General features: G+C 38.3%; 1 protein-coding gene across 6 annotated transcripts in view; it reads right to left on the bottom strand.

Moving 5' to 3' along the window:
• The window catches only part of LOC101843810 (sodium channel protein type 2 subunit alpha), a 132,514-nt gene that overhangs the window by 7,319 nt on the left and 100,029 nt on the right, over positions 1-25,166 (bottom strand). For all 6 annotated transcript variants that reach the window (XM_021232913.2, XM_040745473.1, XM_040745476.1 and 3 more), the window contains exons 18-25: positions 17,346-17,466; positions 15,184-15,338; positions 13,282-13,455; positions 9,937-10,059; positions 7,401-7,682; positions 6,401-6,454; positions 2,947-3,084; positions 2,377-2,481 (exon numbers count right to left, since the gene is read on the bottom strand). In XM_021232913.2, the coding sequence (XP_021088572.2) occupies positions 2,377-2,481; positions 2,947-3,084; positions 6,401-6,454; positions 7,401-7,682; positions 9,937-10,059; positions 13,282-13,455; positions 15,184-15,338; positions 17,346-17,466 (1,152 nt within the window). The remainder of the gene's footprint in view (positions 1-2,376; positions 2,482-2,946; positions 3,085-6,400; positions 6,455-7,400; positions 7,683-9,936; positions 10,060-13,281; positions 13,456-15,183; positions 15,339-17,345; positions 17,467-25,166) is intronic.

Below are 25,166 nucleotides of genomic sequence, written 5' to 3'. Positions count from 1 at the left end.
AAAAAAAACTTAAAAACAAGTTATGGTTCAGAACTTAGTCAACTTTGTGTTAGTGGATTTGAACCTCATTTCCCTTCTTTTTCTTTTCACTAAACAGAATCTCACTATGTAGCTTCAACTGTGTAGGCCAGCCTCACCTTGCATTTAGGGACATTCGGCCACTTCTTCCTCCAGAGTGCTTAGATTAAAGGCATTTGATACCATGCCTGGCTTGAATATTATTTCTAATAACTCTCTGGCCTTTTGTCTTACTTGTGAAAGTAAGACCTCACTTGTAAACAGCTGTCATCAAGAGACAGTTATTGTCTATTTTGCCTACATCTGCTCAGAGATTCTGAACTCTATAGCTCAGGCCTGGCTGTAACTTTTGCGGGTTAAATCTTCTCAACTAGGATGGCTGGTGCCCTGCTATCTACACATTAATAATGTGTTTTCCCAGAACTTGACACTTGCTGGTCTGTACTCACCATCGCAGACTACTGCCCTCTGCCCGATGCAAGTCTTCATCACTGTCTGTAGGAACTATTCTGTTTGACTCTTTCCTCTGGCTACACCTGTAGCTGGCTGGGCTGAACCTCCATTTCTTTATATGGCTCTTTCCTCTCATGCCTCTTTTCACCAACTGCTTCCAATCCCATCTTTCTGTCTTGGATTCTACTAGTTCGTTTTTGCAATCTTTCTGTATTCTCCTTATTGCCTCTACTCTCAGTCTTCCACACAAATTCGATCCTATCATTTTAGCTTGATTATCTACCCCTCCTCTGAAATAAGCACCACACCCCTTATCTGTCTGATGAACGGCACTGCTTAAGTTACAACTGCCTGGTGCTCTCAGAAGACTTTGTTCTTTCGCCCATCACAAGATTGGTGGCATTGCCCTGTGGGTGGTTTGATCTTGTTTGTCTAGTTTATTCTTTTTTCCTCTGGTTTGGAGCATCCTTCTGAAAAAAGCAATGCCACATTTCTTATGGACACCATCTCCAGGGGTTAGTTAATCCAGACTCTCTTAGAAGTAACAATTGATCTTAATTTTGTCAGCATGACTAGTCAAAGCTCCTTCAGATTGCTTGCCAATATAGCATTTTAATGGGATGTCTCAATGTCAAATATCAATTCCTAGTCCATGCCAATTTTACACTTAGGGCACTGGGGTATACCGAAAGAAATGGCATAGGCCTGAAGGCTTGGCCTACCAAAGCACATGGTTTGTAAATAATATGGGTCCTTAAGCACCAATTAATTACTAACCTCTGTCCTTCCTTACCATTCTTTTAGCTAGTATTCTTACTTCTTCCTTTTTTGCTGTTGGGGGAATATCAAAGTCAATTAGTGTAGAGATATTCTTCAACAACTTTATTCATTTCATACTTTCTGGGTTCCCATGCTCTTTTCTTGTGTCCTGCAACATCCATTAAAGGACTCAGTTCCTTTACTCCTCTAACCTGAGCTGTCCATTCTTAGCTCATATCCAAATTTATTTTGTACTTAGCCACTCTCTCCTTTTCAGAATGTCTTTCACTATGCTTCAAACTTAGTCTCTCAATCCTAGGAGACCTTTGTTCTATTTCTATGTCTGAAACAGTAAGCCCTAAATAAACTCTTCTTTAAGAAAACAAAAGAGCTGGGCATTGGTGGTACACACCTTTAATCCCTTCACTCAGGAAGCAGAGGCAGGGGATCTCTGTGAGTTCAAGACCACCCTGGTCTACAGAGCTAGTGCCACGATAGGCTTCAAAGCTACACAGAGAAAGTCTGTCTTGAAAAACAAGAACAAAAAACAAACAAATGAACAAAAAACAAAAAAGAAAGAAAGAAAAAAAGAAAGAAAGAGTAAAGAAAGAAAAGAAATATGGGTAACTGAAGAGCTATGAAAATCATAAAAGACACAGCATGGCACCACTTCAGGGAAGAGGATTTGGGGTGAATGCAAAAATTAGTTGTATTTAAAATCAGAAGAAAAAGACTGGTGATGGTGATTCATTAATGATTTAATTCAACCCCCTGAGCTGAACAGGCAGCGAGACTATCCAAGCCGTTCCAGTCAAGATACAAGACAGTCAGGGGGCATCCATTGTGTCCACATGACATATGTAAACATTTGTAATAGCTTCTCTACATTATATCCTCAATGTCACCTTCTTTGTGATCAATGATCATTTGAGATGAAAAAACATTTACTTGCATTTTATATGGTTGCACACAACATACTATATTAGATAATTTTGACATATGCACATAAATGGCATATATTTAAGCTGTCGAATGAGAATATAAATATGGGGTTGAAAATTCAGAAAGACGTTCATTTCTGCCACTTTGGCTGTGAAAATGACAGATACAATAGTGTTCTCTGAGAAGAAGGAATTCTGTACTTACAGCAGGCCGAGGTATGGGTTTTTGTGGTTTCTTTGAACCCAGCTTTTTCATTGCATTGTAGTATTTCTTCTGTTCTTCTGTCATAAAAATGTCTTGACCTCCAAAGTAAAGAAAGAGACACAAAACATTGTTAAAACCATGTTCTTTACTAGATGGAAAAATCTGTGTCCTTCGTGAAAAGTAAACACTCCTAATGTTGCTAAGATCCTTCGTGGAGATGCACTCAGTCAACATATTAGATATGTCACAGCAGGCACATTCACACACTGGAACCTTCAAAGTACCGTTAATCTCAAGGCATGGCTTCTCTACATAGCCCTGGCTGTCCTGGAACTCACTGTAGACCAGGCTGGTCTCAAACTCACAGAGATCCACCTGCCTCTGCTTCCCAAGTGCTGGCATCAGAGGCACGTGGCACCATGCCTGATTGACCTAATCTCTTAAAACTGATTCAATCATAAAAGCACTTCTGAATGTTTTCCTTGACAAACACATTGTGTAGCACGGTGGAAGTATTGAGATGGATTCAGCTCACACTTTACAGCCCAGAGGGAGTCTAGATATACTTATCTTCTTTTTCTGTTGGTTGAAGTTGTCTATGATGACACCAATGAAAAGATTCAGTGTGAAGAATGAGCCGAAAATGATAAAGATGACAAAGTAAAGGTACATGTATAGATTGTCTTCATATTTGGGCTGCAATTCTACCTAAAATATGAGGAATGGTAGCCATTAGATCGAATAGTTTCATAACAAAGGACATCAGTGAGTTTTCAAAACTCCAAACACCAAACAGATTTCAGGAACCACCAGGTCTAATACACCTGTTGAATCCTGCAATATTATTCACTGACTTGACTAAATGAAAACATTCACACAAAAGCTTAAGTAATTGTAATAATCTTACCAGATAAATCCTGAAACCGACCGTGACCATGCTTTTCCTTAATAAGCAAAGACTTCAATGTGGCATGTAGATAGTGTTACCTCGTCCCACAGTAGAGACGTCAGAGTCTCACTACTCCATTTTGAAATAGCTAGTATTTACTTTCTCTGCCTAGTCCTCTAGCCTGTGAAATGGAAACACTAGAACCTATACCCTTTAGAGTAACTTGTGAAAGTTAAATATGCTAATATATAGAAAAGTGCTTAAGGGCGAGATCAACCAGTAGTGATGGATAGGTGTGGAAAGTTTAATAGCCCAGGCAGGCTAGAAACCACATTGTCGGTGTACCTATGAGTAGGTTAGCAGGGTTTGTCCTTCTTGATAGTGGGTACAGTGACCCACTCTCTCCAGTCAGTGGTGTTTGTACTGCAATGATCCTCTGTCATGTCCAGACCTTGGAGGATGATGAGTGATTCTAAAAGCTTCCATTGTAAGCCAAAAGTTCAAGTTTCACAGGACATTTTTAAGAACTCAGTTAATCAATCATGGATGATAAGGAATGCAAACTGCAGCTTATTGTGTCATGGCATCAGTTTTGAGGACCATAACAAACATTTTGAAATGAAATAGGTTAAAGTAAAAAACACCTGGTGGTAAAACTGCTCATCATTTGTCTATGTGTATGTATGCATAGCAGTGTAATATGATATTTTCAAATTTTATAAAATTAAATACAATAGTCTAAAGTGTCTAACATATAAGCTTAAATGAAGTACATTTTTTAAAATAAGAAAAACACACAACTCAAGTACTTCAGAAATCCTGGTGTGTTTATTCTTCTGCAATGTAGACACTACCATCACTACTAGCAACATTGGTCTCAATTTTTGAGAGTTGATACCTTGATATATTTGTTTATTTTGTACCAATTTTGAGGCAATAAACAAAATTGGGGTGTATATGCAGTTTCTTTGCCTTAATACATCCCCATTCATTTCTTCCACTATATAATAGTTACTGGTTGCTATTATTTTTCAATTCATTTCAGTTCTTCTGATTTAAAAATATTTCACTGCTGTACATAGATTAACTCTCCTATACACTTGTACACGAATAAAAATTTCTCAAGAATATGTTGCAAAAGACAAATAATATCTTAATAGCCAACTATCTTACTTTGCTTATCTATTGGTGTGTGTGTGTGTGTGTGTGTGTGTGTGTGTGTGCACATGTGGGTATGTGTGTGCGTGCTCACTTGAGCACTCATGACTAATGAAAGTAAAAGCCAGAACCTGCATGGTGGCACAGCCTATAATGCCATCACTTATTAGGCAGAGGCAGGTGGATCTCTGAGTTCCAGGCTAGCCTGGTCTACAGAGAGAGTTCCAGGTCAGCTAGGGCTACACAGAGAGAAACTGTCTTGAATAAATACATTACATGAAAAAAATTCCAGTAAATGTGAAAGCCAGAAAGTCTGAAAAGTCTTAATGGTCTGTTGGCTTTTGGCTTCGGCCATAGTGTGAGTATGAGGGCTTTGGTAGCAGACAGTTTCTGCTGGCTTACTAACAGAGAAGCAGGGTAAACAACGTGCTGTGGAGGCTGCCGCTAAGGCAGAAACAGAGTTCCTGCAGAAACCATTATATCACAGTTTCTGGTCAGAGTTCAAAAATGTTCTGTATTGTGTACATTGAGCCTCTCTGCTTCAATCATGCATAGATTTAGTACCAAGCACAAAAATCTACTGTGTAAAATTAAGTGAGATAATATGAGGCAGCCTTTGGTATCCTGAGTAACAAGTAAACATTATTATCATGATTCAGAAAACACTCATAGCTGTGATTGCTGACGCATTGCAGGGCTTTTTAGCATTTTCTACCTCTTATGGTCTTCTATCCAATTCTCTCTTCTGTGTGCTTTTATGAGGTTGAAAAAAAACAGCTCGGGGATTTTTAATACAGAGAGATAATTGCTGGTACAGAGAAATTATATTTTGAGAGTAATCTGGGGGCTGTAGCAAACCAGAAATCAGTCTCTTTCCAAAATGCCACTTTCTTCCATGATAAACTGTATGAAATTAATAAAAAAATGGAGGAAAAACCCACAAAAGACCCTCCACAGCACTTATAAGGTAGATTTACAAATCTCTGCCTTCTCTCATACACTTCCGCCTCCCGGCAGGAGACACTATTAGGCTTTGGCTTGTTGGTTTTGCTTCCTGTGTTCCCCACCATTTGTCATTATTAGTCATATCCGTCCTCACAGAAGATCAAATGCTGGGGGAAACTTATGGCAGATGAAGAAAATCGCCCTGAGGTTTTCTTTTCACAAAAATAAAATGTCTCATTTTGAAAATACAGCTCATAAAAATTTAAGCAAGCATCAAGGCCCACGCTTACTAGAAAAGACAAAAGATAAGTAAGTAAATGAAAAGAAAAAAGTAGAAATCATAGTGGGGGGCTGGAGGGATGGCTCAGCAGTTAAAAGTATTTGTTGCTCTTCCGGTGGACCAGAGCGCAATTCCCAGCACTCACAGGGTGGGTCACAACTGTCTGTAACTCCAGCTCCAGGGAATCTAGAACACTCTTCTGGTCTCTGTGGGCACCAGAGACACACACATGCTGCACAGACATGCAAGTAGGCAAGAAAGACTGACACACACAAAACAAAATAAATCTTAAAAACAATTTACAAATGAGGGGATATATGGGGGGGGGTTGGTGGGAGGAGGGGAGGGAAAGGGAGAGGGACCTGGGATTGATGTGTGAAGCAACCTTGTTTCTAATTTAAATTTAAAAATAAAAATAAAAAACAATTTACAGTGACTTGAGAAGAAATCTTTTAATAAAAATTTGAAAAACTGGCTGGCTTCAAATTTTTGGTTACTAGTTATTTTTAAGGTTACTATTAGACTTTAAGCATGTTAAGAAGTTTTAAATCTGTAACTAAAGACAGGAATCCTCAACAACAACAAAAAATGTAAAGAAATAATGTAAGCACTTTGTTTTGGTAAAATAGTTGTGTTCTGTAAATTGATCTATAGTTATGCCATGTTTGTTGCTGTTTGCCATTGACTATTTGCAGTACTGTGGATATATTCATTTGATCAAAGTAAGTCATTTCTTGCCAAAATAGACTTACATTTCTTGAGTCAACAGCTGCATACATGATGTCCATCCATCCTTTAAATGTGGCCTGTAAAACAGTCAAACTGTTTACTTTTCCTCTTTATTACAGTTCTGAAAATATATTATCAGGGTAGAAGTACAACAAAAGGTGATACCAAAACCCCGAGGGACAATTTTCTGGGTGTTTTCACCACAAGAAAATGATGGCAAAGGCCTGGGAGACAGATAAGTTCCATTGAACTGCACATTACACAATGTATGTATGTTTTAACACATCCCAGAGTGCTCTACAAAGACAAACGATTTCAAAAATGTACAAGTAGTTAGCCAAGATCCATTCAAAGGCATTTGTATAACATGGTTTATGGCTATTATTTAAACTTTGTGCACAATATTTGATAATAGGCACAAAACTTTGTAAAATCTTTTTATACATATTTAACACAAATAATGAAATCCTGATCTCCCTTCACAATATATGGCCATAAAGGTCACTTCAGCAGCCTTTGACTCTGATATGATTATTAGAATGAACCTAGGAAAGCATTTCAGGAAGCAATGAACAAGACTGAATATTTATGTGCATATGCCATTTCCTTTAGACATTCATCCACTGATGGACTTAGACCAATATCATAGAAAATGGTCCTTAAAGTGATGCTGTGATTAGAATCAGTATGTTTCCACAGTCAATGTAAAACCAGCATCCAAAAGATATGGGAATGCAGACATGTTTTCACACACCAAATCTGCATTTCCTTTGGATACACACTCAGGACTGGAATCACCAGATCATATGATAGCTCTTTTATATATTTTTTAAAGGGATCCCTTCAGTGTTTCTCCTAAGGTTGACTAATTTACATTTCCACAAACAGTGTGCAGGTTGCTGCAAATGCGTTATCTTTCTTCTTGTCTTTGATGACAGTATTCTAACAGCCGTGAGACAACACCTACTTGTGGAGAAAGACAACTTTAGACACATTGCACGCAGTAATAAGGTGGCCACTTACTACTTGAAGCAGAGAAAGATATCCAAGTCCCACATTATCGAAGTTGACTTTAACATTCTTCCACCTGGCAGTCTGGTTGCTCTCTATGAGAGCTTGGCACTCACTGAAGTTGTTGACCACACTCACGTCAAACATTTCCCCAGTGGTATAGTTGATGCAGTGATAGAACTTGCCAGCAAAGAGATTCACCCCCATGATGCTGAATATTAGCCAAAAGATCAGGCAGACCAGAAGAACATTCATTATGGATGGGATGGCACCCAGAAGAGCATTTACAACAACCTGGACAGCAAGAAACCCATGAAAAGATAAGTATTTATGTTCCCTTACTTCCAAATGTTATTGAAAATAATGATTTTAGTTTGGAAAATGGGTCAACTGTTATGAGCACGATTGCTCTTTAGGAGGACCTAGGCTGGCTTCCCAGCATCCGTGTCAGGTGGCTAACATTCTCCTGTAACTCCTCTATCACCTTTCTACCCTCAAGGGCATCTGAATGTGTCTGATGCACATACATATAATCTGGCATACAAACACATACAGGAAATACATAAATACATCCTAAAAAAAGAGAGAATAATGGTCTGGAGAGATGGCTCAATGACTAATAGTATTGCCTGCTCTAGAGGATCTAGGTTTGGTTCCCATCATCAGCATGGAGGGTCAGAACTTTCTGTATCTTGTTACAGAGACTCTGGCACACATACATTCTGTGCACTTACATATAAGCAGGCAAATATCCAGACACATCACATAAAATATAAGACCTTTGTCAGTTGGGGGGGGTTGGGCAGTCTATGGGGCCTCAGGCAGTAGAACCAGTATTTATCCCTAGTGCATGAATGAGATTTGGGAGCCCATTCCCTGTGGAGGGATACTCTCTCAGCCTAGGTACATGGGGGGAGGGTCTGGGTCCTGACACAAATGATGTGACAGACTTTGATGATCTCCCATGGGAGGACTCACCCTCTTTGAGGAGTGGATGGGGGTGAGATGGGGGACTGGTGGGGGAAATGGGAGGACAGGAGGGAGAGGTAACTGGGATCAGTATGTAAAATAAGATTTTTAATTTAAATAAAAATTAATTAAAAATATAAAACTATATAACAAAGAAAATAATGATCAAACTTTAGAAAAAATATGTATCTCCTCAAAGTTGAATATTGGGTAGAAATATCCAATAGTTTGATCTAAGAATTTTTAAATTCTAAATTTCAGAATAATATGAAAGGAATTTTACATTATGGAATGTTTTCTTAGAGGGTAAGCACATGTACGTAGCAGGTTTTACACAAGCAATAGAGATAATTAAAATCAACAAGTAATTAAGACCACAAATAATCCTATAAATTTATAAGATCATCATATGAACAATACCAGCTTTAAAAACGAACAATATTGTATTGTATATAAAGTATGGAATACCAAATTGAGAGCAACAGAGAACATTTGAGGGTATAGTGTGACACAGAGCACCTGCATCAAGCGTAAGACTTGGGATTTGGTCCCAAGGTCAAGAAAGAGGAGGCAAGAATATAAGAAAGATGAATTTGACACAGAAAAAATGAAATATATTTTAGTATAGAACATTTAATATCCTTTGTTTATTAAGCCTACTGCTGCAAAAACTTGGATTTATTTAATTGCTAAAGAGAAAAAAAGTCCAACAGCTAAACAACCATTTCTTTCTTTACATAGAAAAGCATGCATAAACATGCCTGTACACCAACACTAACATTCATTTATGGCTGTGCTCATAATACTCTGATTAAGTGTGAGGAACTATTTTCATTTCCGTTTTTGTCTTTGTCTTGTCTTGTTAAGAGTTTCTGAGACAGGTGTCACTTTGTAGCTCAGCCTGGCTTGGAACTGACTATGTAGGCTGGCAATCCCATTGCCTCAAACTTCTGAGTGCTAGGATTACAGGAAACGGTTTTAAGTATTACAAAAGCATCCATTTCTGCAAGCATTTTTTTAAATACTCAATACCATGGAGACAGAGTACAATTATTTTTTTAGGTGGTGACAATATGTGTTCTCGGGCTTTTGTCCCAGGGGATGACAAATGTCAGCATGAGTTCCTCCTGGTCCTTTGTACTGCCTTTGAAGGGAGTATTAGATTTCTACAGCTGACCTACTTTTTAGACATCTCTGTCTGTGCTTAAAAACCAAAAGGCCAGATTCAGAATTCAACAGGCTCCAAGTACACAATACAGTGAAGAAATGATGAGTCATGACTAGGTAGTTTTAAATGACATCAAGTAAGATGCCCTTCACATTTTGAATAGAGAGATGATAAGTAATCTTGATTCATATTAGCAATCTGTGAGACAATCAAGAATTCCCTAATGAAAACGAAGGAGATTAAGAGCACAGGGCATTGTGTACTGGTGAATCAAATGATGATACTCATTAGAGACATTGTATACATATTACTGATTGGTTGGTTACATGAAGGATGTGACCTTTCTACTGTAAAAAGATTCAGGTTGTTCTTAATTATAATTCCAGAAATTTTTAAGATGTTCAGTCTTACCCTCATTCCTTCAAACCGGGATAAGGCTCTGAGTGGCCTTAGCGCTCGCAATGTTCTGAGGGATTTGATGGCACCAAGTTCTGAATAGCCCAAGGCATTTGCAGTTAAGCTAACCAATGAGACCTATTAAAAAAAAAGAGCATACAATTGATTAAAAGTTATAGGCAAAAATGTCTACACATCCCTCAACCTTGCTCTATGCAGCAAAGAAACAAGTAGTTCTCAAACTTTGGTGACTCCCCACATCACCAGGAAGTTAAGATCACTGTGAGCTACAGGAGAGATGTCATTCTCCGGGTGTATTGTTTTGCCCTCCCATCCTTTTTTAGATGCCTGTTTTCTAATGAAAGAGAAAGAAAGGGTATGGATTCATTGGTTGAGGAGGTGGGGGTAATCTGGGGGCATCTGGGGGAGGGGAAGCTGTGACCAGAATTTGTATGGAAAAAAATCTATTTTCAACTAAAGAAACACAGAGCTGGCAGAGTTTGAGTTAGTACATTTGGGGAAAGGCCTGGGAATTTATATTTTTTCTAAATTCTCTGGTAAAATCAACATACTGATTCCTACGTCACATTTTGGAATTATCATTAAAGCCAAGAAAATGAATGAAAAGAAAGTTGAGCTTTTGGTATAAATAGAGAATTTCAAGGTTTTTTCTTTAGTTATTTATACAGATTAGTGCTATTGGTAAAAATTCTAAAAAACTCAGCTTAAAAAAAAAAGAAAAGCTGCCAGATGCATCACTAAAACACCCAGTGACCTTTGGGAGCTATGAATATTATGTAAACTCAGAAAGGAAATGCTATCTCATTCTAAAGCACACCAAAATGTGAAAATAAGATAACCAGAAATAAATACATAATGTAGTTTTTAAAAAGTATTGTGATAGTATTTGAAAAATGTTTTTTAAGAAAAATAACAGAAGTCAATAGAATGTCTTTTAAAAACTTGGTTTATTTAAACTAATTTTGTATGTATAATCTGAAAGCAAAGTCTCTGAACTTAAGAGGGAGATGAGATAGAAAATTCATCTATATAGTTTAGAACTTTGTAAGTCTTCTCTTCACAGATAACTGTGGAACAATGTGTCTAAATTATCAAGAATTGTGAAGGCTTTCTGAACATAAGCCAGGAGGACCTAGAGTGCCTTATAGTCTCTGAAGACAGAACCCAAGGGAGAGGCTTACATTGAAGGATGAAAGAAAAGTTAGACAAATGAAAAATATTCAGAACTGGGACAGATTGCAGAAGTGGCAAGCCAGGTTAGCAGCCACTTTCGATATGTTGTTTGCCTACACTTGAAAAGGGGACACATCTGGGTCTTCCTGGGACACCACAGACATCTTTAATCTTTTTGCTTTTTGTTTGATTCTTCAAAATCTTCCTCTCCACTAAATCTATAGTTCACATTTCTTCAGATGGTCCATGGGTTCCTCAAACATTTGTCTTTCTTAGTTTGTCTTCCATTTATAAACTTCCCATCCTATGCCCTGCACTCTGTTCTCCCCCTCCAGCACTGCTACTCAGGGTGGGCACATGTCAGTGTTCCCCCTTTTCTGGATCTACTGGCACTCTTTTTACTCAAACTCTGGCTCACTCTACTCTCAGGTAACCTTTCCTCAAGGGAAGTCATTGACCATACATTTGTCCTTGCTGGTCAACCTTAAGCTCCCTCAGGGCCAGAGAAGTGACCTTTCTATTTATAGCACCATATGAAAGCAGATTATTAGAAAGTATATTTGACTTAAAACAAATTATCAACCAGTTTAATATACAATCATGAGAGTATCCAAAAAATCCAAAATAGTAGATATCAGAGCATGCCAGACCATGTTAATTCACATTAGAAAATGTGAGTTTAGGCAGCAAGACAATTAACTTTCTTTTTGTTTTTTGAAATAATTAATGAATATGGATGCAATGACTTATCCTTGTTTATATATATTAAATATTAGCTATGCTGTCTTCGTTACTGATCTGTCACAATTACATACAAAAAATGAAAAGAATGGTATCTTATACAACCTGTCACATAAAAGAAAGAGTGATAGCATATTTGACACACTTGTTTTGTTGTTTGTAATTGGCAAACATATAAACATATGCAGCCTTAACTTTCGTTCATTGTCTTTCTGCATTTCAAGAAGATTTTTAATGTAGTTCTTTATGTACCCTTTGCATGTTACATTTAGGAATAATTTACTGTATTCAATTATTTTAAGTATGTCTATATTCTGATATTCTATCATAAAATCTTTAAGCACCAATACAAGTCAACACATTCTTAAATGATTGGTTAGTCAATCTGTTTTTAACTATCAGATAAATCCAGTGGTATCACTTGGTTTTAGACTTTCAAATTTGTGACACAAATAATAAAGAGCCAGTGATAGATATCGGGGTTCAACCTGAAGATCAGAAAAACAAAGCAGCCAGCCTCTAGCTCTGACCTCTACCTCAGGATGAGATGGGTGATCCTGTCTCCATGAATCCTCAGAGTGCAATGCAGACTGCACTGCTCTCCATCAAATCTCAGATGCAATTCTCTCGGTTCCTGTCTCCTCCTGCCTTATATTCCTCTCTCTGCCCAGTCACATCACTCCTGTCTCCACCTCCCTAGTGCTGGGATTAAAGGATGTGATCCCAAGTGCTGAGATCGCCTTTGTGTGAGCTCTATTTCTCTTTAAGACTGCAACAATTTTTGTGTAGCTCAATGTGGTCTTGAACTAATAGAGATCCGTCTGTCTCTTTCTCCCTAGTCCTGGTGTTAAAGACTTGTACCACCACCACTTGGCTTCTATGGCTAGCTAGTATGGCTGGTGGAATTAAAGGTGTGTGCCACCACTGCCTGTCTCTATGTCTGTGGCTAGCTTTGAATTTTTATCTCCAGTTGCTTTATTAGATCATAAGCAATATATCACCACACAAATTCATATGCAATTAATGTTCTACATATGGAACACATAGTTCCCAGCAGACTCAGCTGCTGACAAGTTCTATTGCCAAAGATGCTTGTGAAGAATTTTAACAACTGCAATTGTATAAATTGCATGAAATGTGAGAATTAAAAACATAGTCAGGAAAGAAGCTTGCTTTTGCATAGCTTAGAATTTCATATACTGATTTGAATATTATTTTTCAAACTAAGTCACTAAATAAAAGGTGGCACTTAAATCGACAGCATGTATCTCAGGTACACTTCCACTGGAGAAGTAGAAAATAGCATTTGTATTGGGACATAGACAGTGTTTCCCCAAGTGCTTCTTCCATGCAGCTGGCCAAAGGCAGGACCAGGGCTAATCATCCCCTGCCTAGAAACAGAACAGAGAACTTCCAAGTACTCACATCAACAATCAGGAAGTCCAGCCAGCACCAGGCATTGGTGAAATACATTTGGAACCCATAGGCCACCCATTTTAGAAGCATCTCCAGGATGAATATGTAAGTGAAGACCTTGTCAGCATACTCCAGCATGGTCTTGATGGTCTTTCGCTGCTCGATATATATGTCTTCAAAGGCCTATAAGTGAAAACATGGTATTGAATGTCATCGTCAAGAACAGCTTCCACTTTATATACTGGGGGAAAAAATGAAGCAAAAAGCAAGGCCTTCTTCAGTCAGGGGCAGGAAGGCCTTCATATTGTCCTGGTTTCACAGTTACCTGCACAGGTAAGGAGTACCTGGGCATTGCAGCCTACTGAAGAGGCTCCCACAATTTTAAAATCTGGATACTGAGGTAATTCCCAAAGAGCTGGAGGTGTGACAGAGGGCCACATGTTTCTTTCTTAAGCAAGAGGTGGTGTCACTTAGAAATAGCTCAGAATCCAGAGTGCCTGGCATCTCTCTCCCACGAATGTGTAAATATGTGACAAGAAGTTTCCTGAACCTGGGAAAGGGGGAAAGATTATCCCTTCACTTTGCCCAGAATTTGTGGGTGTGTTTGGAAGCTGCCATCATTCTGTAGCTCTTAGGAGAGAAAGGATTGGTCATTTTACAGGAACCCCCGAGCCTTCTACAATGAAAAGATTTTTTAAAATTTATTTATTATGTATACAATCCTTAATCCTCTGCATCCCAGCAGAGGGCACCAGATCCCATTCAAGGTGGTTGTGAGCCACTATGTGGTTACCAGGAATTGAACTCAGGACCTCTGGAAGAACAGTCAGTGCTCTTAACCTCTGAGCCATCTATGCAACTCTTTTAAAGGAAATGTCAAAACAGTGTGTGGTGGCCTGGATCAAGGAACTAAGAACATTTTCTTATTAGAGAAGGAGGGCATCTAGGTTTATGTTGGGGCTTAGCAAAGGGCTTTGGAGCTTAGCCCGGAGCTCAAGCTGGAAGCCCCCAGAAGCCAGCTCCTGTGTGTACGAGCTCATGTGTTCGGTGAGCTGTGACTGAGTGTACCAGGGAGGAGACAGCTCTTACAGGAAGTTCTCACCCTGCTGAGGACTCAGATTCTCTACTAACTGAGTAGATGGCAGGATGCTTCACAGCAGACTCAGTTAACGGCCCCCAGAAGCAAGATAGTCATCCTCCTAATGAAAACTACTCACCATCACTTTCTGCAAATTAAAAGTAAAGGAAATGCAACCTACTGTCATAACACAAAATGGGACACTCTATTTTGTTATAATAATGAGTATTTGATTAAATTATTCATCCTGTTGAATGAAGTCAGATGCAAACTAGGTTTGGAATGCTTTTAGAAATTAAGGAAGCCTAGTCTCCATTCACTGTGGCTGGCGAGTGAAATGGTGTGACTAAGTCAAGTGACTTCTTCCAGCCAGGGGCTTCTACTAAGCAGCTTCCACTTCAGCTGGCCACCCCACGTCGTATCTGCCTAGCCGTTCTAAAGAAGTGCCAGCAGGGGCATTGCAGGGACACTCTCAAATCTAACTCTTAAATAAGAAAACAATTATATTTGCATTGTATCTTAAGGCTAAGATGCAGTAGATACTGGAAAGTATAGTGAAGGACTTGAGAATAAAAGAATACAATCCATTATGCGAAAATAAGGAAAACTGCCGCTAGTGACTAAAAGTCAGATTCTTTTTGAAGTATTACAGAAATGCACACTGCCTGAGTGCAGTCCTATCTGGCTCCTTCAGGTAGACCAGTATAAGCTGCTCTAGAGGGTCCTTCCGTTTACATCTTTCACCTTTCCCAACCGGCTGTCTTACAAATGGGTAAAGTGAGGTTCCCTGGGGGTAGGGGGGATGAGGAAGCCCAAGGTCCTACGTCACCTACCAGAGCACCGCTGCTGAGCAGGATCATAAAGACGATGAAGGTTTCAAACCAGTTGTGCTCCACAATCTTGTAGCACGTTTTCCGCAAGTTCCACCAGAGCTTGCCTTTGCCCTCTTCTATGCTTATCTGACAGCACTTGAACTTTCGCACACAGTCTAAAACACAGGACAGTGGATGAAGGAAAGGTCATCAGTTACTCTTGGTGCATCGTTGTGAAGGTGGGACACGCACATATGCTGTCACCTCACAATGCATTGTACACAACTTGATTTTAATGATGACTTCTGCTTACAGAAGTCAAAACCAATGGTATCGCCTTTTAATCATTTGATAGTTGATCCTTTATTTTTAATGGGCATATAACTATATTGTAAATATCACAGAACACTCAAATGCAGAAAATATAAATAAAAGCTCCAGCTTGTCTTTCTGTTTTGTCTTCGTCCCATGAGTCCATCCTACTATTCTTTGAATTATGATTAGTTCACTTTATAGCATAATATAACTTCTCCTTCTAACCATAAGGTTTGGGAGAAATTCTATTATATTTCTCTCTATAAGATTATGGGAATTTGTACAAATTTATAATTTTATATAATTTTTGTAAATTTACATAATTGGGTTGTTTTGTTTCTGATCATTATCAGAATAAGTACCAATGTATAATTTGTGAGGTACTAAGTAAAAGGCTTTTCAATAAATATTTATTGAACAGCTATTGTATTCAAAGAATTGTAGTTGGAAAGTCATAATAAAATTGCAATATTTAGTTAAGGAACCATTCTCTTGGGGAATGGACATTTTAGTGGGAGTGAAATTTCAACAAGTTTTACAGTCACAGAAAACAATTATAACATAAATGCTTATAAAATTTAATCAATTAAGTTTAATTTCTGGATTTTATGGAATAAAATGGTTTTGGGACTAGATATTGGGAGCTGTATAAGAGTCCCAAAGTTATAAGAAACAACAAATATAAACACAAATTAGTGACAGGAAACTCTGAGCATCATGCTCAAGGCATTATCTGTCAAGCCCAGGTGAGTGGCTTAGAGTTGAGGGTTTCATGCAATTTGACATTCAGCATTGTTGTTATATCATTGTTATATGATATAACTGACCCTCATCTGAGATGATCTAATTTTAGCTTGCTTTAGAGAACCCTTTTGAGAGAACTCTGATGATAGTAATGACCCCATATAAAAGTATATAGTACATTTCAGTGTTCTCATATCTTTCTTGAAAGAAAATCACAAAAATATTTGACATTGATTGACACATGGAACTATTACTCAAGGTGGACTGAAATGCACATTTATTAGTTAGTACACTATATTATGGTCACTCAGTAAATGACAGATTATTTCCTTCCTCATATTAGTTGCTTGTCTTTTCCTTTTCTTCTTAGCAACTTTAACAGTTATGCATTTGGTGTAGCTATCTGTCCTGCCAGCTAATTTAGAGGGCCAGAAGAGTGCATTGTGCCGGGATTTTTGTTGTTGTTGTTTTGTTTTGTTTTGTTTTGTTTTTGTCAACACAAGCTCAGCTTATCTGGGAAGAGAGAACTTCAACTGAGAAAACGTCTCCACCTGACTGATGTGTCTGCAAATCTGTGGGGCATTTTCTTAGTTAATGATTGACATGAGAGGGCCCTGTTCACTGGGGTGCTGCCACCTTTTGGCCATAGTCATTTGTTGTTTAAGGAAGCAAGGAGAGCAAGCTGGTAAGCTGCATTTCTACATGGCCTCTGCTTCAGTGCTTGTTTACGTTTCTCTGTCTTGACTTCCTGGCCTGGAATCCTGCATAGTGGACTGTGACATAGAAGTGGAAGCCCAATTAAACTTTTCCTCTCCAGTTCGCTTTTGGTCAGAAGGTTTTACGACAGCAACCGAAAGCAAACGAATACACCAGAGGCATCATATTTTAGAGCAGATCAGTACCTTCAAAAGCAAAAGCAAAAGGAACTAGCTACATAATTTAAGCTTATAGTCAGATAAATTGCCTTTGTTTTGAGATTTAAAACGAAGCAAATAAATGAACTGTTGGCAGATAAATAGGCATGGGCGATTAGAAGTGGGTAGGTGGTAGAGAGATGTAGGCAGGTGTCAGGAAAGACGGACAGACAGGAGAGGCCTACTGACAGGGCCCCACTGCTTGCTTACCTTCTGTGAAACAGGCTTCTGGCTCAAGGGATTCTTCTGGTTCTGCCTCTGGCTGCTCTCCCTCTGCCGGAGCTCCTATATCAACTGTACTGCCTTCAGATGAGCTGGTTGCATTCAATTTCTGAAAACCAATCCCACAGACAAGCTTTTAAACGTGTTCTCTAATCCAAACAAAGATTCCTAAGTCGTGCCCCCACCCTAGTCTTCCATATGCATTCTCTTGATCTGCAATTTAAGAGTAACTTAAATATATTGCCAATCTGCTTTGGGAGAGGTGGGGGTCACAAGATTAGATACAGCACTGCAGAGTATAGCTTGTCTTAAACACAATGAAATTTAAATAACTTTTGTTTAAACCCATCTATAAGGTTTCTGAAATAGAATTCTACAGAAAGCTTATGCAAACCGCCAGCCAGGTGGTCACTGGGATCTTGCTTTCACAAATTCATTTGTAAACGGTATAGCTTGTTTTATTCTAAAATTGTGACCCGCCCAACAAAAGCTGCACAAGTGTATTTTCATGTCAAATCTAGAAAAGGTTGGGTCCAATGCACATCAACAGCAACAATCTAAATATTTCCACTTTTCATTGACATGAAAACATAGACTACTGGTTGTTATTAAAGACATTCTATAACTTTCTATTTTGGAGAAGAGCAGAGCATTGTTAGCTGTACAGCAAGAGCAGGTATCTCGCATTCTCTTTGGCCAATGCACTCCTGGGTTTCATTGTGCATTTGGAAACTACCTGTCACTTTGGCACTCTTGCCTGTCCTCTTAGCAATGGCAGAAATAGATCATTGCATTCCATTTTTTCCTTTGGGTTAAATCAAAACCATCCAAAGGAAACTCTAGAGGAAAGGAGTTGTCTTAAATATTGACACACACATACTTTATCCAGGTCAGTCTATCATTGGGACCAGCATAAAGTGTGGGGTCCCAGTCTTAAACCTGATCTCAAAATGCCACAGGCATGGTGCAGGGCCAGGTGTGAGTGCCACATAGAACCAGAGTAGTTTAGGCCACAGCATTCTCGAACCTGTCACAATGTTATTACCATCAGTGCATAACATTAGGAGGCAGCTGAGGTCAAAGGGCTCCTTTACCAAGAAGATGAGGGAAGCACATGGTAAGATGAACACTGACATATGGAACACTGGAATCAAATGGATGCAAGAGTTTCTACTGGAAAGACTCTTCTCTTGGATAGGAATTACATGGATTCTTTTCTAATAAGATGACTCTATTATAGCATGAAAATAATTTTATTTTATGAAGTTTTGACTTAGTGTGTTTTGAGTTCATATGAAGAAAGTATTACGGGTATATATATGAAATTGAAATGTCTTAACTACTTTAACAATACCAACAACAGATAAATAACTATTACCCACTCCTGCTTTCTAAGAATTAGTTTTATGATTACTTTAAAATCTGTCTAAAGCATTAAAAGCTGTAGGCTGATTTTCTCCTCATCAAATGTTTTATGATATTGGGTGGATAGTATCTTTGCCATTAAAATTTGAATCTGTTTTGTTCTTTGATGAAACACTAAAATAAAGTATTTTGTTATAAGTATTTCAAATTTGGGGGCCTTTTCTAATTGTACATCCTTTCTTTTAGGTTTGACTCTTTCTTACATAAGTATACTTGGACTTGTAATCATGTAATTGACTCCAAAAACATTCTGTCATCACTTGTAGAGATTCATGTAACATCAAGTTGTTACACTTTAGAGGCCAGATGATACAGGATTTGACACTTACAGGGTTTTGAAAGATAGCACAGGTAACCAGATGAACTGCAGTTCAATCACATCTGATTTAACTATAGACAGTAAGAATGGAAAATATTCCTTTTGATAAAGACGATAATACCGGAAATGCAGGATGGAGCTCCAATGCAAAAATGTGCGTTCCTCCTTATGTCACGTGCTCAGGCTGGCACTGGTTAGCATATACATCAGCACAATGGTTGATCTGATTGCCAACTTGATGGGTTCCAGAATAACATAAGAGACAAATCCCTGAGCTTCTCTTTGAGAGAATTCCTACACCGAATTAACTGAGGTGAGAAGATCCACACCAAATGTGGACAGCACCATCCCACGGGCTGGAGTCTTACGTAAATAAAAAAAAAGGTGAGCTGAGAGCTATCAACCATTGTTATCTGCTCTGTGACCGTGGATGCTATGTGACCAGTTGTCTCACACTCTAATCCCTGTGGCTCCCTTCCTGGGGTGGACTGTATCCTCAAACAATGAGCTGAAATATTTCCATGCTTCCCTAAGTTCCTTTTGTGAGCATTTTATCACAACAAAAGGAAAATTAACTAATACAATCAACAGTAGTATGTAGCAGATACTCAGCAAATATTACTTAGAGATGAATGAATGGGTGGATATACAAATGAAGGGCTTTATGACAGAATGAAGTCTGGCACTGTATGATTCGGAGTAGTCACCACATAAAATGTCACAGGAAATCTTGATTCAACATCTTTGAAAGTTTCCCTGCAACACCAGCTATCACTCCTATTACCACATATCTGGATTGTCAATATTTTAAAGGATGTCATAAAGACCAGTATCACCAGTATTCATTCAGTTTTTCACTATTTTGCAGCTATCACTTTTCCTATTTCATATAAGTCCCTCCAGCTCCTATTTCTTCCATTCCACCATTCCCTAACTTGGGTGTTTAGGTTGTTTCATAACTTTTGTGAGATTTATCATTCATTTCGACCTTTCATGAAAGATGGGAGAAAGTATTTCAGAGAGAGAAACTGAAGTCTTCTCAACATACTTGTAAGATACTCAGGGATATGAACAGTACCCTAAACCCTATGGATGAGGCAACAACAAAAGTCATTCAGCTCTCAGAGCCGAAGTCCTGATGCGCTCTTCATTGAATGAACAAATCACCAAGCCAATTGCTTGCTTTCAATACCTTGTTGAAATTAAAAAATTATTAGAGAAAGTCAATCTGCTCTATGCAGAGTTCCTTATACTTCAATGTAAACAAGAATTCTCCTGACGTGTTTTTGTATCCTTTTGAAAAATATTTACAGGCCTTATCTGTGGATAGTTTATTCAAGGCACTTCTGGGTTTTCTCTTCTTCAACCCACAGTGCAATAGAATATACACAACTCCTTTTCATTATAACGAGGCATTTTAGTACTAACAAAGAAGCAACAGCAGAAACTTGCAATGAACTTCAACACTCAGGCTATTACTTTTATACAAAGTGAAGCTTAAAGTGTATTTTGTGTTTCTGGAATATGTACCTTATTAGATTTAACGTTTGTGGGCAGAAGACTGTGTTTTTGTCATATCCCTTGCACCTGTCACCAGTTCTTGTCATCAGTGTATGTTTCTTGTGTGAATGAACAAGTGGTCTCATGGCCTATTTATGGACTTCAGCCTCCAAATACTTCTACCTCTTCCTGTCAGATTCTTCTGGGTTCAAAGGGATAGAATTAATGCAAAGCATCAAGATTCCTTGGGTATTTTGGGGTGTTAAAATGGTGATAAACAGTTCTTTAAGTTGGGAGTGCGTTCTGAAAATCAGTCTGCCAAGAATTATTCACAAGTAGGAGCCTGTGAGGTCAGCTGTAAGGAAACTTACTACTGAATCAGTTGTTTTAGATTTAGTTCCCTTCTTTCTGCACTAAGCATGCAGACTTACTGTTCCAGAGTGAATGGAAGCCCTTAAGGAGGAGCTGTATCTCCTCTTCCCCAAAGTGCAATAGCATAGTGTCTTCCACGCATGTCTGTGGGCGTGATTATGCTGGTGGTGTTAAACTACTACAGCAGAGTCCACACTGCACAATGGAGCACCACACCACTACCCAGTGGGCTTACTCACCTTGTCAATGTCAGAGTTAATGAGTGGCTGTGCCCTAGATTTTCTGTACTCTGTTCTTCTACTGTGTTCTAGGAAATTTCTCTGATGATTCACAAGTAAATTCAAGCTTAGTTAATTTGGAACATTTAGTCGACTGGATATATGATTCAACATTATAGATTCAAGATAGTGTTTATGATACTGCTGACTTATATGAGTCATAAGTAAGAACTTTAGTGTCAACTTAAGTCATATTCATAATTCCTGTATTGGTTACTGTAGGATAAGGAAAACATATATTGGAATATGTCATAGATAAAAACCTTATCATAAATCATACTGGAGATGTACAACAAAAATTATGGCTAATAAAATTCATTTCAGTTGAATCATTTTGTTTTATAGGAGTTAAATGTCATCATGTTAATAAAATATGTATTAAAATCTCACAAAATGGAATGAGTTAAGAACATAAAAATCATAAGTTTCAGTTCAGTTCCTAGTTATGATGAACCTGACCACAGTGCAATTTGCCACTTAGAGCTGTCAAGTGTATATCACTGTAAGTAACTGTTGGAGCTTATGTTTTCTCTCTCTCTCTCTCTCTCTCTCTCTCTCTCTCTCTCTCTCTCTCTCTCTCAGCTTTTTGAGGCAGAGTTTCTCTGTGTAGCCTTGACAGTCCTGGAACTTGCTCTGTAGCTCTGTAGACCAGGCTGACCTTGAACTCACAGAAGTCTACCTGTCTCTGCCTCCTGAGTGCTGGGACTAAAGGGGTGTGCCACTACTGCTCGACTGGGTTTAAGGCTCTTAAATAAAATGTTTCCATTAAAAGCTGTCTTGTAGTGTCCCAATCTGGGCACCACATACTGCAAGGTGCTACAAAGTAAGAAAGCAAACTATAAGCAGGGTACACACATAGACAACAGTTTAGTGAGTTCTTTACTTCCCTCTGGTAATATTGAAATATTTAAATTTTCTTAATACTTACTACCCATACCTAACTTAGCAGGAAATAAATGGGTAGAATGATATTGTTAGAGGCACATTTGCCTAGTTAAACTTGAACAAAATATGGGCACAACACAAGTTTGGGATACTAGAGATACTATATAAGAATGGTCATAGAGGGCTGCTATATAAATCAGCAGCAATTGTACTCACTTAGAAATATGAAACAAATTTATGTAAAAACCACATTCTATGAGCTCCTCCTATCGATGGATATTAAGATACTTCTCATTATACCATAGTCATTCAAAATTTTGTAAACTGAGAAGGGAAGAATCATGCTTCACTTAATGATCTAATAAACATCAAATTGTACTATTTCATGTTTCTGGGGTGCTGTATGTACAGGTCGTGTGGGTATGTGCATATGTATATGTTAGTGCATGTATATGTGTGCATATAAAGGCCAGAAGTGGATATTGTGTGTTTCTCCATTGTTCTCTGCCTTAGTGTTTGAATCGGGCTCTCTTAATGAACCTGGAACTCAGTGATTAGGAGAGGCTGATTAGGTAAAAAGTCCCAAGTATCCCTTTGTCTCTGTCTCACCCCAGTGCCAGTAGGACAGACATTCACTGCTGTACCTAGTTATCACATGGATTCATGAGATCCAAACTCACATTCCTGGGCTTGCACAGCAGATATTTCCCCAGCTGAGTTCTTGCTCCAGATCCTACTCTTATTCCAGGTTTTAATTTTAAAGATTATATTTTCCATATCACTAAATTATTATTAACTGCACTGTGTCAAACTAACAACCTTCCAGAAAGCCAATGAAAATAAATAACTTAAAAAATAAAAGTCCTGCCAACTGGTGGTGGTGCATGTCCTTAATCCCAGCACTTGAGAGGCAGAGGCAAGTGGATCTCTGTCAGTTCGAGGCCAGCCTGGTCTACAGAGCGAGTTCCAGGACAGTCTCCCTCCAAAGCTACACAGAGAGACTCTGTCTTGAAAGACCAAAAAGAAAAAAAAGGAAATTCCTATTTGGAAAACAGGCTAGAAAGCTATATTTCACATCAAGTTTCTCATGTGAACATTTGTTTGGTTCCATGAAGCTATTTATGACAAAATCACTAGTTATTATCCAGTGATATCATCACACTTGCTTGCTCAGAGCTATCTGATCTGCGTACTACTGACTCTTTCATGCCTTCCATGTTGGAATTTAATATATTCTTCTAGGGATTTAACCATGTTTCCAAAAGAGACTATAAAATACTTTTTGAAAAAGAAATGGAAAATTGTAAGAATCAGTTCTTTTTTGATCTGTTGATATACTGCTGCAATACTTCAAAAGATTGTGTCCCTGAATGCCATTTATCCCAAGTGTCTTTCTCTAAAAAAAGTGGAAAGTGGAGAATTCAGAGATTAGGGGAACTAACCTTGCTTCTTTATAAGAAACTAGAATAAGCAAATCGCTACTTTAAATATAATGAAGAATTAACAGGGAAGAAACTTGCCTCCTAAATATTTTGTACACACTCCTGACAGAAGGAGGAATACTAGCAACTGAATTTTCCCAAAATATTAAAGAGTGTATTAACAATGTTATGGTATTTCCTCCTTTCAAAAAAACTCAACATGATCTTATTCTGAGTTATTTTGCAGTTTCAATGTTACTAACTCTAAGTGATAAAGTTTCTTATTAACATTTCTATAAAAGTTGATGAAACCAGAAGAAACAATTTGATTTAATTCTCTATGCAAGAAATTGTGAATTCAATATCAGACAGTGAAAAGTTCAATAAAAAGAGCTCCCAGAATAGTTACATGCAATGTGGGGTTCTCTCATTAATACACAAACAGGCAAGGGCTCACTGCGATTTTCCTATGGAGGTGTTTATGGAGCATGATGCATGTGAACAATAACATGAACTAGGTTTGACAGGTGCCGTGGGGGATGGAGGGGAGAAGAAGAAAGTTACAGTGGGTAAAGGGGTGGGGACGATGGACTTCAGGTCTGTGTTCTGAGTAAGCACACCATATAAAGATAGGTAGAAGTCAAGTTTTCTTTTTTTTTTTCCTTTTTTTGGTTTTAATTTTGGTGTATGAGTACATTTCTTTCACTCCAGGAATTTTAAGAGCAAATATAAACAGAATCCCCAAGGGAATCATTCTAAATGCAAAAGGCTTTTGGTCAATTGCTAAATAAAGCATTGCCCTTTTCCCAAAAATGAAGTGGATGAAAATTATACCCTTGCTGCTGGCAGCAAAATGCAAACACTCCCTTTCATTTACATTAGTATCACATTGAAAGTCGGTTGGGAAGTTTGCATGTGGGTGAGGGATTGCTTTAATTTGCATATTACCCTTCAGACACTGAGCAAAACATTACCAACAAAACACACTTGCTGGGGATGTATTTTAAAAGTAGTAAAAGAAAACGAAGACAAAACTTTTTTTTGAGAGCGCCTATGATCTTCTTCCAGGCCACTAACATGTTCCAAACTATGACATTAAGTGGAAGTCACAAAATCTGCACAGGCATGCACTTTCACTTTTAAAGAAGTATATACTTCCTATTAAAGTCTACAAAAAGAAATTAGCAGCTACATTAATGTTCCTTAAAACAAAATAAAAGGTTGGGGTTGTCAGCCTTGCCTGACCATGCTTTATAGCACCCAACCTAGGCGCAGCTGTGCATGTTCTTATTGTACTGCCAATGGATGGGCAAGGGACGTAGCTGAGTAACATGCAGGCCAGTCAAGTCATTTAGACACTGATTATATTCATATATGTACAATTTCTTTGGTAACCTGGGTAAAAGTGGTGTGGCTCGAGTCTCTGGCTGCTTAAAAAACACCAGAGCGGCATTCTTGACGGCTCCAGATTGGTCTCACGCCTGTGAGAAGTAAGAACGGTCAGAAGTGAAGGTCACCATATTACACCACTAAATTTCTCTTTGAAAGGTTATCGTTCAAGCATGGATTTAACATTATTCAAAAAAGTTAAAAAGAGAAACAGGCATTC

This window comes from Mesocricetus auratus, unplaced genomic scaffold, assembly GCF_017639785.1.
Source record: "Mesocricetus auratus isolate SY011 unplaced genomic scaffold, BCM_Maur_2.0 Super-Scaffold_100004, whole genome shotgun sequence".
NCBI classification, from domain to species: Eukaryota; Metazoa; Chordata; class Mammalia; order Rodentia; family Cricetidae; genus Mesocricetus; species Mesocricetus auratus.
The sequence above is the reverse complement of the archived record's forward strand: the minus strand, read 5'-3'. Positions and strand labels throughout refer to the sequence as shown.